The sequence below is a fragment of the Pelophylax lessonae genome (assembly GCF_965119305.1).
Source record: "Pelophylax lessonae genome assembly, chromosome: 1".
Classification (NCBI taxonomy): domain Eukaryota; kingdom Metazoa; phylum Chordata; class Amphibia; order Anura; family Ranidae; genus Pelophylax; species Pelophylax lessonae.
Window position 1 is genome coordinate 169,591,856 of NC_138768.1, and position 12,173 is coordinate 169,604,028.

The window sequence follows — 12,173 nt, forward strand, 5'->3', positions numbered from 1 at the left end:
AAGCAGTTAAACATATCTTGATAAGCCTGTATGAAGAATCCTAGAGCTCTACTTGTGGTTTAAACAGCTGCAGAATGACCTCAGAGTGGAGGCTCTTTGTAATCCATGTAGGCATTCACCAAGGCAGTGCATATAGTGTTTCCTCAGCTGAAGCTATATAGATGGTGGCGCACAGCATTGCGTTCATCAATTCTAAGATGGAAAGATTCTGGCATTGGACTCATTTAAATCCAGATTTTGTGATAAAAACTTTGAAGGATTTTACATTTTGGGCTCAAATCTTACACTATTTTAGTGTATGCAGGCCAAAAGAATGATTTAGGCCTGGTTCACACTTATGCAATTTCTTACTTGGGTCGCACTGTATCCATAGGCGTGCGCACAGGGTGTGCCGGATGTGCCTGGGCACACCCTAATCACCTAGGGCACATTAGCATTATCGCTCTGTTTGCCAGTGAGGAGATGGGAAAGATCTCCCTCGGACCTGCTCTGCCATAAGAGAAGTGCCACACACTTCTATTTCACTTTGCCAACAGGGAGAGTAATGTACCGGGGCCATGTACATGTAGGCAAACACATGCATGTGTATTTAAACTTTGGGGTGCACACCCTAATTCAATAGGCTGCGCACACCTATGACTGTATCGCATATTAATGGAAATAACATTGCTTCCAATGGTGCTTGTTCACATGAATGCAGCACAGTGCTACTTCAGTGCGATGCAGTTTGATTATGTTGTCCTTAGGCTTCAACGTAAATGCATCAAAATCTCATCTGCATTTATTTTTTAATGTGTTTTTGTGTGTGATTTCTGCTGGTTATTAAGGAGCCAGCACCTGTTGGCATCTGAACAATGATGAATCATCCCTGCTTTTAGCCTGTTATCTGGAACCCTACACCAAAATAGCATGTTTTTTTTATGTCGGTCTCATATTGTTTTTCTGATGAGTCCTATGTTGCCTGGTTGGCTATGTTTTAGCCTTGGGGAATTATTTTTTGCTGTTCCCACCCGTCATCTTTAAGGCACTGCTTTGGGATGTCCCTACTGTTATGAAGAACAGAGACTGCGTTTGTCAATGAACGATAGAGAAAATTGGATTTTTGTCTAGCCGTAAAATCCTTTTCTCTGACGTTCATTGACGGACGCAGTACCCGCCCCTCTATTTTGAGTTGTGTTGGCATTGTTTTCTCTGACACTGCTTTGATACAAAACATATTCTATAGTGGGGAGAGAGGGTATTACCCCTGGGACTGCCCATAGGGGTAGCCAGAACCTTTTTTTCTGCCTAGTGACCTACTCCTGTAGGGGGCAGTACAACCTTACGGTTGTGAAAAACAGAGACTGTGTCCGTCAATGAACTGTTGCTCTTTTTTTTTGTTTCTAGCGCACAAAATAAAAATCGCACATATGACCAAATGCCACCAAAGGAAATCTCTATTTGAGGGGAAAAAAAGGAAAAAAGGACATCAATTTTATGAGGGTATAGCGTTGCATGACTGCGCAATTGTCAGTTAAATTAACGCAGTGCCGTATCGCAAAAAATGGCCTGGTCATTAAGGGGGTAAATCCTTCTGGTCCAGAAGTAGTTAGAGATACGTTTAGGGGGTGGCATGCACCTCATTGGACGTAGCTCATAGTATGCCTGCACATTTATCAAAGTGGCTGAATTTCGCTTTAACAAGCGGACATAACCTTACAAGTTGTAACTACAAATACCACTGGTTGAGAATCCTGTGTATTTATACAAATTGTTTCATTGTTGAAGCAGACCTTCACTCAGCAGCACAACTATTTTTTTTTCTCCTGGCTCCTCTCCTCCAATTGGATAAAAATGCCTTATTTTTTTAAGTTTTACAATTGATACATTTGAAAAAGTTGAGGAACTAAGACAATCATCAAAATGAAAACCTGCTGCATTGTTTCCCATGTATTAAATTAACCACTTCCGGACCACCTGCCGCATATATACTGTGGCAGGGCGGCCTGGCTGAGCAAAATCCCAAACGTGTCCGTGATTTTGTGCACAGGCTTTCAGGGGCGCACACGCGCCGCTCCCGGTGTGATTGAACACAGTGGGAACCAATCAGCGGATTCGGCAGCCGCAATCGCCGCAGGGACCCGCCGATCATTCGGCAGAATGACAGAACGGCGGTCTGCCTATATAAACAAGGCAGACCGCTGTTCTGTCAGCGAGGAAAAGAGAGATCTGTGTTTCAGCTAAGCTGAAACACAGATCTCTTTTTCTCTAGTGCATCAAGTCCCAGTATTATTATTATTATTTCAGGTTCTTATATAGCGCTGTCAATTTACGCAGCGCTTTACATATACATTGCACATTCACATCAGTCCCTGCCCTCAAGGAGCTTACAACCTAAAGTCCCTAACTCACATTCATACATACATAGTAGGGACAATTTTATACAGGATCCAATTAACCTACCACAGTTAGAAAGCACTCCCTAGGAGAACACTTAAAGAGGACGTAAACCTCATAAAAAATTAGAAAAAAAAAAAACCTGTAAAGACAAAGGCATAATGAGCTAGTATGCATCGCATACTAGCTCATTATGACATACCTTAAAACGAAGCCCTCGCAGTGCTGCCCGCTCAGTGACTGGATGGCCGACATGTCTGGCTGTCCTCCTTCCTTGTTCGCATCCTCCGGCCATCTGATTGGCCGGGGGCGCGATTACATCATTTCCGCGCATGCGCTCGGGAGCCGCCATTCGAGGCATAGGGCTCTGAAGGAGCGACACGGGTGGCCGTTCCTTCAGAGCGCATGCGCTGATAACGTCATCGGCTGCATGCACTGTAAATATCTCCTAAACGGTGCATGTTTAGGAGATATTTATAGCACCTACAGTGGTGATCGAAAGTTTGGGCACCCCAGGTAAAATTTTGTATTAATGTGCATAAAGAAGCCAAGGAAAGATGGAAAAATCTCAAAAAGGCGTCAAATTACAGATTAAACATTCTTATAATATATCAACAAAAGTTCGATTTTATTTCCATCATTTACACTTTCAAAATAACAGAAAACAAAAAAATGGCGTCTGCAAAAGTTTGGGCACCCTGCAGAGTTAATATCTTGTACTGCCCCCTTTGGCAAGTATCACAGCTTGTAAACGCTTTTTGTAGCCAGTCAAGAGTCTTTCAATTCTTGTTTGAGGTATCTTTGCCCATTCTTCCTTACAAAAGTCTTCCAGTTCTTTGTGGGCTGTCTGTCATGCACTGCTCTTTTAAGGTCTATCCATAGATTTTCAATTATGTTGAGGTCAGGAGATTGTGAAGGCCATGGCAAAACCTTCAGTTTACGCCTCGTGATGTAATCCCCCGTGGATTTTGAGGTGTGTTTAGGATCATTATCCATTTGTAGAAGCCATCCTCTCTTTAACTTCAGCTTTTTCACAGATGGCATCAAGTTACCATCCAAAATTTGCTGAAATTTTATTGAATCCATTTTTCCTTCTACTTGTGAGATGTTCCCAGTGCCACTGGCTGCAATACAACCCCAAAGCATGATTGATCCACCACCATGCTTAACAGTTGGACAGAGGTTCTTTTCATTAAATTCTGTGCCCCTTCTTCTCCAAACGTACCTTTGCTCATTCCCACTAAAAAGTTCAATTTTAACCTCAGTGGTCCACAGAACTTGTGTCCAAAATGCATCAGGCTTTTGGATGTGTTAATTTGCAAAGTTCAAACGCTGATTTTTTGTGGTGAGGATGTAGAAGAGGTTTTCTTCTGATGACTCTTCCATGAAGACCATATTTGTACAAGTATCTCTTTATAGTGGAATAGTGTACCACAACTCCAGTGTCTGCCAGATCTTTCTGGAGGGATCGTGCAGTCAAACGTGGGTTTTGAATTGTTTTTCTCACAATCCTGCAAGCTGTTCTGTCTGATATTTTTCTTGGTCTTCCAGATCTTGCTTTAACCTCCACTGTTCCTGATGACTGACATTTCTTAATTACATTCCGAACAGAGGATATTGACACCTGAAAACGCTTTGCTTTCTTCTTATAGCCTTCTCCAGCTTTGTGAGTGTGAACTATTTTCAGGTTCAGTTTTCTAATCTAGACAACTGAAGATCCCATGGTGCTGATTGTTGGAGCAAGGTCAGATGAGTCTGGGCCTTTAAAATCTTTGAGATTGACATCACCTGGTCTTCCCAGGCGATGATTGAGAACAATCCATGACACTGGCAGGTCTCAGCCTTGCAAAGGGGGCAGTGCATGCTATAAATTCTGCAGGGTGCCCAAACTTTTGCAGACACCATTTTTTAATTTTCTGTAATTTTGAAAGTGTCAATGATGGAAATAAAATCTAACTTTTTTTTTCATATTATAAGAATGTCTCATCTGTAATTTGATGCCTTTTGGATAATTTTTTATCTTTCCTTGGCTTCTTTATGCACATTAATAAAATGTTTTACTTGGGGTGCCCAAACTTTCGATCACCGCTGTATAGGTAAGCCTTAATATAGGCTTACCTATAGGCAAAAGACTTTAAAGTGGGTTTACAACCACTTTAACCCCTTCTGTTAACCCCTTCCCTTAACCCCCAGTGTCATTTATACAGTACCAGTGCATTTTTTCTTAGCACTGTATTGGTGTCATTGGTCCCCAAAAAGTGTCACTTAGTGTCAGATTTGTCCGTCGCGATGTCGCAGTACCGCCAAAAATAGCTGATCTCCGCCATTACTAGTAAAAACAATAAAAAAAATATAAAGTCCATAAATGTATCCCTTAGTTTATAGACGATATACCTTTTGCGCAAACCAATCAATATACACTTATTCGGATTTTGTTTACCAACAATATATAGCAGAATAAATATTGTCCTAAATTAATGAAAAAATTAGATTTTTAAAAAATTTTTATTGGGAATATTTTATAGCAGAAAGTAAAAGGTATTGTGTGTTGTTTTTTCCCCCCAAAATTGTGTTTTTTTTTTTTTTGTTTTTTTTTGTTTATAGCGCAAAAAATAAAAACCGCAGAGGTGATTAAATACCACCAAAAGGAAGCTCTATTTGTGGGAAAAAATATATCAATTTATATTGGGTACATTGTCGCACGACCGCACAATTGGCAGGTTAAGCAACGCAGTGCTGTATCGCAAAAAATGGCCTGGTCATTAAGGGGGCAAAACCTTCCAGAGCTGAAGTGGTTAAATAAAACATGTATATAGGGGACAATTATTAATGTTTATTTTTTACAGGTACTTCAACGGGAACGCATAAAACAAATGGTTTGAATATGATGTAATTTGTTTTGAGGTATTTATTTGTTCCTGCTGAACATTAATAAGAGTCCCTTATGCACATGTTGTTCTATTTTGACCCTTTTAGTGTATTGCAGCATTCTTGCCTAAGCAAAAATGACGTACCATACCCAGGTATAGTACTGGCGTGTTCTGGTTTCTCTGCATCCCAGCCATTTGAGTTATTGAAGCTGACTGTCTTGTTGTCGTGTTTAATGAGCTGTCGTGCATTGGCTATCTGTTACAAATTTTCCCATGTGTCCTTTGTTGGTGGTCTTAAAGTAGAACTGAAGACAAAACTTTTTTTTTTGTTTTTCATTCTTGACATAATTCCTATCAGCTTTTGGTTTTGCCATTCGTGCCCCACTGGGGAGACTTCTCTTCATTGCCTGTCCTATAGCCACAACCCGAAGTCAGAGGAAATCCCTGGGAATCGCAAGAACTAATGTCCCCATTGGAAGATTTCCTTTCTATTACAGTTCTGGTGACCACTTAAAATCAATGCTAACAATCACCAGGACAAATAGAGAGGGTGACTCTCCCTAATGGTGACACCGATCACAATAAAAAGCTGTAGGTGTTCTAATCCCTCTCCATTCTAAAATAAAATTGAAGAAGAAAAAAAAAAGTTTTGCCTTCAGTTATATTTATTTTATGTATTGTGTCACTTTTATAATTTATTTAATTCCATTTGTTTCTACCCTACCAATTAAGAATATTTCTGGCATGTCATGCCCCTAATGCATCTTCTTTCAATTCCCATGTACATGAGCCTTTCCATGTTGCTGGGTCATACGTCAATATATTTCCCTGCAGACCCTCAGGCACAGAAAAAAGAAACAAGGAAGTATTATCACTCTGCAAAGTGTAGAATCAGAAGTCACTGTTGGAGCTCTCTACTCCGAGGTAAGGAATCTAGCAGTATTCCATCCTCCCTGCTGCACAGTAGCATAGCTGTGCCCTCTGCACCGGTTCTTTGTATGCATTTATACTAGCTGTGCTACGCAGTGCTGGATAACATGGATCCTCCTAAGCATATAGTTCTCCGTCATTGCTACTGGTTTCTTCTGCAGTAGCCCTGACTTTATAGAATCCCTTACTGTTCTATGGGGCCAACTTTACACCATACCTGTGAAAATCAATCTACAGATTACCACGTGGAATTTTACAAAATTCAATATATAATAATTTTAAGAGCACACAGACCTTAATTCAGATTTCGTAAAACTAGGACTATTGTTTTCTTGGAGGAAAAACTGGAGAATTCACAAGTTTGTAGCTTTAGGCATGAAACTAGCTGAGCAGAATAGCTTTAGTTTTAGATCTGCAGCTTTACATGCAAGCAAAAATGGCTACTGTTTTGTGTTACTCTGTTACCACCTGCTGGTTGTTTTTATATTCACAGACCACATCCATTCCTCAAATGTATTATTGTGAAATGCTTGAAGGGAAGCTCCAGTGTATTTCAGTGAACATACATTTTCACTTATTGTAATTGCTACAGCTTGCTTCGCCTAGAGCCTATTATTCTTTAAAATGTGAAGCAGTTAGGCCTCATTCACAGAAGCAGCCAGGGGCCCATAAAACCAAGCATTTGAGCTAGAGTTTTACTGCCCCCTGACCGTGCACCTGAACACTGACATCCAGCTTCTCGCAGCTGTACATACGCCGTGGCCGTGACAAAAATGATACAGCATGTTGCATTCGTTAGGCTTTACTTTCACCAAATGTGTGTGCATTTGTTGGGTTAATTCCGGTTGTGAGGGGGTAACATAGCACCCCTCACTGCCTGTCAAGTGCCCTCTGAAAAGCAATCCAAACATGGCTCACTCTCTAAAGGGCACCACACATAAACAAGCCCTTAGGGCACTGGTCTCCAAACTTCCGCCCCCTGGACCAGATGTGTCTCTTTGCTTTTTATCCTGCCCTTGGGGCACTGTTTCATCCACTGAAACAATGGGGCATAATCCCTCCCCACTGCTACCAATGAACGGACACATTTTTCCCATGGATACCAATGATGGGGCACTATTGCTCTCCATCAATAGGGCACAATTCCTCCCAATGGCATCAACAATGGGGCCCAATTCCTCCTACTGACACCAACGATGGGGCACATTTACTCCCACTAAAACAAAAGATGGGGCATTATTTTTGTCCCCACTGATGTTGGGACCTTTTCTACTCCCAATGGCCACAGTCCGGCCCCCCTAAAGTCAAAGGGACAGCAAACTGGCCCTTGGTTGGTTTAGAAACTTTGGAGAACTCTGTCTTGGAGGAAGCACTGCATCTCAGTGCAGTCTCTCAGCCATGTTAAATAGCAGCTGCTTACGTTAAGGTCCCATTCACACTCCCCTGACAACTGCCGCACATTAAACCGCAGTGGTTTAGTGTACAGCAGTTGTCTATTCTGGCTGCAGTGAGCCAGTGGTAGAGGGCAGTGTGATGTGGTTTTTTTTACTTGACTTGACTTTATTTGGAGTGTACAGAGTGACACTTCATGTCACTGTACAGCAGCACGCTACTTTACAGTGATGGGTAATCCCGCCCTGTACACTGCGATAAGCTGCAGAATGTCTGTGTTTTTGTTGCAACTCACTGCAGCGCAGCTCAGAGCTATGTTGCAATGTAAATAGTACATATAGAAAACAAATATTTTCTGTATGTCCTAGTGTTGACTGGCGTTCTTCGTGCGTGCAAAAAAAAAAAAAAAAAAAAAAACACTGGCTGCCACACTATGTAGAATGGTTCTAAAGCCTAACCCCAGCCAGTGTTTTCATTTTGGATAGAGTGGGGAAGGGTGAAAGCTCCTATCTGTGTCCCCGTTGGTGAGATTTACCTTCTATTTCTACCCCTAAGGTGCCTCTACAATTATTCAGAGGCGTGGTTGTCATAAAAAAAAAAGCACTAATAAAAACATTGTTAAAAACTACAACTCTTCTTTGTTTTACTAAATATGTGTTTTTGCTTTTTTCCGTGTCTTCTTTGAGGGTGTTGCCCATTACTTCCTGTAAGTGAGGGTATTCACCCCAATAGGGACATGAAGAAATCACAATTTTACAAAAACTCTAATTCTTTCTCACTCTACCCAAAAAGAAATCAAATGTTTTGGCTGGAGTTGGGCTGTAAGATTTCTTTACCAATGCAATGCTTTCAGTGAGTTAGATCTGATAGATGTATCTGGAATAAATGTAGAGGTACTCATAGGCAAGGGGTGGAAGTCTCCCAATACTAGCTGCTTTCAGATATCATGTCTGTGGAAGGTCACCTTTTCTGGTTATCCACCCCATGTCAGGGCAAACCATTAGTCGGGTCATTGAAATGTTTACAAACTAAAGCAGATGTCAAGTCCAAGAGTAATACATATGCAAGTGTAGTGCATGAACAACACTGTGCAAATGTGTTCTGAATGTATTGTAAATCCTCCCTTTAAAGTATTTTGTGCATTTTCCAAGAAGTCACATTACTACTCTCTCTTTTCCTCTGGCATCATGGCGGAAACTGTCGGTGGGAAGAACGTCATTTCCAGGAGGGAACTATACTTCTGTTCTATTCTCTGGAGTCCTTTCTGTGGTGTTGGGGCTGCTGCTATTGATAAAGGTGGTGTCCCTATGCAGTTTGGTAGTTTTCAGCCAGTGCTTAAGAGGAATGGGCTACGATGCTGTGTTTACTTCTGCAGCCATTTTATATCATTATTACTGATGCATAGGAAATGCCCCAAAACCACTGTTACGGATCTAACTGGCATGAAAATAGGAAAGTAAAAGAAATTGAAAGATGGTATTTGGTAAAAATATAGAGCATATTCGCTATCAGTCAGGTACACATTCGTCTTGTTTTGAACAAAACAAATTATATGTATTTAAATGATAGCAGGAATTTAAAATATAACATTGTAAAAGAGTCTTTTTTTTTTTTAAACTACATTCTGGAACATTCATACTTTTTATTGCCCCACTACTATTATAGACCACAAACCGTAAAAGTAAGGGGAAATTGCCATTTTATATATAAACCACAGACTGTATTGCTGTGCAAGACTATATTGCTGTGCTGGATTGAAGCATATATTTGCACCTGGGTGTACATGTGTTAAAAAATATTCCTACGCAACAACCACTCATTGAATAAGTAGGTTGGAGAATTTCTCCCTCTAAACGTTGATCTGTTAATGGTGTAGAGATAAGCTGAAACATTTAGAGGCTATTTAATATACAGTCATGGGCAAAAATATTGGCACCCCTGCCTTTCTGTCTAATAATGCATCACTTCGCCCCGAAAATTGTTGCAATTACAAATGTTTAGGCATTCTTATGTTTATTTCTTTTGTTTGTATTGATATGACACAAAAAATGTGGAGAAACAAAAACCTAAATCTGACACATTCCAAGCAAAACTCCAAAAATTGACTGGACAAAATGATTGGCATTTTCTCAAAATTGTAAGAAATAATTGCATTCCAAGTTTGTGATGCTCCTGTAATTTGTAATTAAACTCACCTGTATCAATAAACAGGTGCTGACAATATAAAAATCACACTGCAACCAGTTAAAATGGTGAAAAATGTACTTAACCTTTTTTGTTGTGTGTCTCAGTGTGCCATGCGGAGCATTGAGAAGAGAAAGAGCAGCAAAGAATTGTTTGAGGATTTGAGAACAAAAATTGTGGAAAAGCATGGACAATCTCATGGTTACAAGTCTATCTCCAGAGATCCTAATGTTCTTGTTTCCACTGTGTGCAAAATTGTCAAGAAGTTTACAGACTATGTAGCTAATCTCCCTGGACATAGGCAAAAGAGAAAAATTCATCAAAGAGTTTGCCAACTTACCCGAGGAAGTCAAAATCCTTTTGGTAGAATGCTGTGGACATATGAAACAAAATTACAACTTTTTGGTAAAGCTCTTCATTCTACTGTTTTCAGAAATAGAAATGAGGCCTTTAAAGAAAAGATGGTATAATAAAATCTGAAGACTGCCATTCTGGGGTGCAATGTAGGCCCCAGTGTCAGAAAGTTGGGTCTCTGTCAAAGGTCATGGATCTTACAGCAGGACAATGACCCAAAGTACCCAGAAAAGGTTTAAGACCAAGCTCTGAAGAGTACTGAAAGAGTACTGAACTGGCAAGCAATGGGTCCCGATCTAAATCCCATAGAGCACCTGTGGAGGGATCTCAAAACAGCAGATGGGAAAAGTAGCCCTTCCAATCCGAGAGACCTGAAGCAGCTTGCAAAAGAAAATCGGTCCAAAATTCTGTTGGAGAGGTGTAAGACACTAATTGATGGTTACAGGAAATAATTGATTTCAGTTATTTTTTACAAGGGGTGAGCTACCAAATATAAAATTGAGGGTCCCAATAATTTGTTTCAGTCCATTTTTGGAGTTTTGCATGGAATTTGTCAGATTTGGCTTTTTGTTTCTCCACTTTTTTGGTGTCATACCAATACAAACAAAAGAAAAAACATGAGGATATCGGAAACATTTGTCGTTGCAGCAACTATCTTGGCAAAGTGGTGCATTATCTGACAGAAATGCAGGGGTGCCAATATATTTGGCCATGACTGTAGGTGTCACGTTTTAAGGAGATATTTTGTATGGCCTGGTTATTCCTATAGCAGTGATTAGATGCTTTTGTGTGTGGTTATGTGGTTTCAAGTGGACTGTTTGGGTATGCCAGGTTACTCTGAAAAAATGCCTCTCTGGTATTTTCTAAAATGTGTGTAGAGGGGTAAAACCCAAAACAGAAGTGCAATTGTATTCTTTTATAGCAATTATGTTGCGTGATTGGAGGTTTAAAAAAAAAGACTCCCTACAAATAATTAAAAGTTAATAAAACTTGACTCTCCTGCTACTCGTGCCACCAAAGACAAATTTAAGACAGTAAAGCAAAAATTGCATTGGAAAGGCATCCAGACTTTGAAAAAGAGAACGGATTCCTGTATTTCTGGAAAAAGTGTTCTCCATATTAGTCAGTGGCCAAGTATTCACTAAATAAAACATCATAAATATCCATCTATGAGGCATCTAGGAGACAGACAATAGCTGTCCTTGATATTTAAAGTTTTCTGCTGTTTTTTTTTTTTTATCTTCATTTGAACCTGTGTTAAAAAGAGGGAACCATTTTATTGATGAGCAGAAGATGGCACAGGATCTTGTAGAATGCTACACAGCTTATTTCTAAAATACAGTTTCATCTTTTGCCTTTCATAGTGACGGCCAAATTGTTCTGCATGTTGCATGCATCACTTTTCTAAATGGAGGAACACTAGGTTGCTGTATTTTCTCTAACTTCCACTAGGGTCTCACTGCGCGGGTCTGTTTAGTACTACAGTGCTCGGGGCCTCCTCAAGTGCACCTAACCTTCTGGATTATGCTCGTGCTCATCGTAAAAAGCTGACTACTTCTGGCTGCATAGATGGTATGTGCGCATTAAGTCTCGCACACGTTTTGTGTGAAAGCCTCACCTCAGAGGAGTACGCACAGATATTTGGTGTGCTTTCATTTATTTTCCTCACTACTTAATTATTCCTGAGTTTTACTTATTTAACCTGGGCCATATTTATTTTTCACAGTAATAATATTGATGTAATACATTTGTGAAAAACAGAAAAGACGATACTTTTTTCTCTATTATGTGTTTGTTATATTTCTGGTTCTGGCCTTTTTTTTTTTTTTTTTTTTTTTTTTTTTTTTAGTTAATTTAATTATTTTTAATTAATATTGCATATATTTTGCAAGAATGTAATCCTAGAACCCGAGTAGCCAGCTTTCATTGTGGAATCTCTTCTAAATATTTCTAAATTGAACAAGTGTGCTTGTTAATCCAAGTACTTTTCTTTGCTGTGGAGTGCACTGCATGCTGCTGAATTTAACAGGTTCACACACAGACACACGGGGAGTTTCTTTATCTCCA

At 39.9% G+C, this 12,173-nt stretch overlaps 1 protein-coding gene across 12 annotated transcripts in view; it reads left to right on the forward strand.

The window, feature by feature from the left end:
• Positions 1 to 12,173, forward strand: part of PPIP5K2 (diphosphoinositol pentakisphosphate kinase 2) — a 218,946-nt gene that overhangs the window by 189,694 nt on the left and 17,079 nt on the right. For 4 of the 12 annotated variants that reach the window (XM_082243664.1, XM_082243668.1, XM_082243671.1 and 1 more), the window contains 2 exons: positions 6,081 to 6,170; positions 11,559 to 11,678. The exons of 4 other annotated variants lie outside the window; for them this stretch is intronic. In XM_082243664.1, coding sequence (XP_082099790.1) covers positions 6,081 to 6,170; positions 11,559 to 11,678 — 210 coding nt within the window. The remainder of the gene's footprint in view (positions 1 to 6,080; positions 6,171 to 11,558; positions 11,679 to 12,173) is intronic. 4 more of the 12 variants (XM_082243669.1, XM_082243670.1, XM_082243675.1 and 1 more) reach the window with 2 other exon arrangements.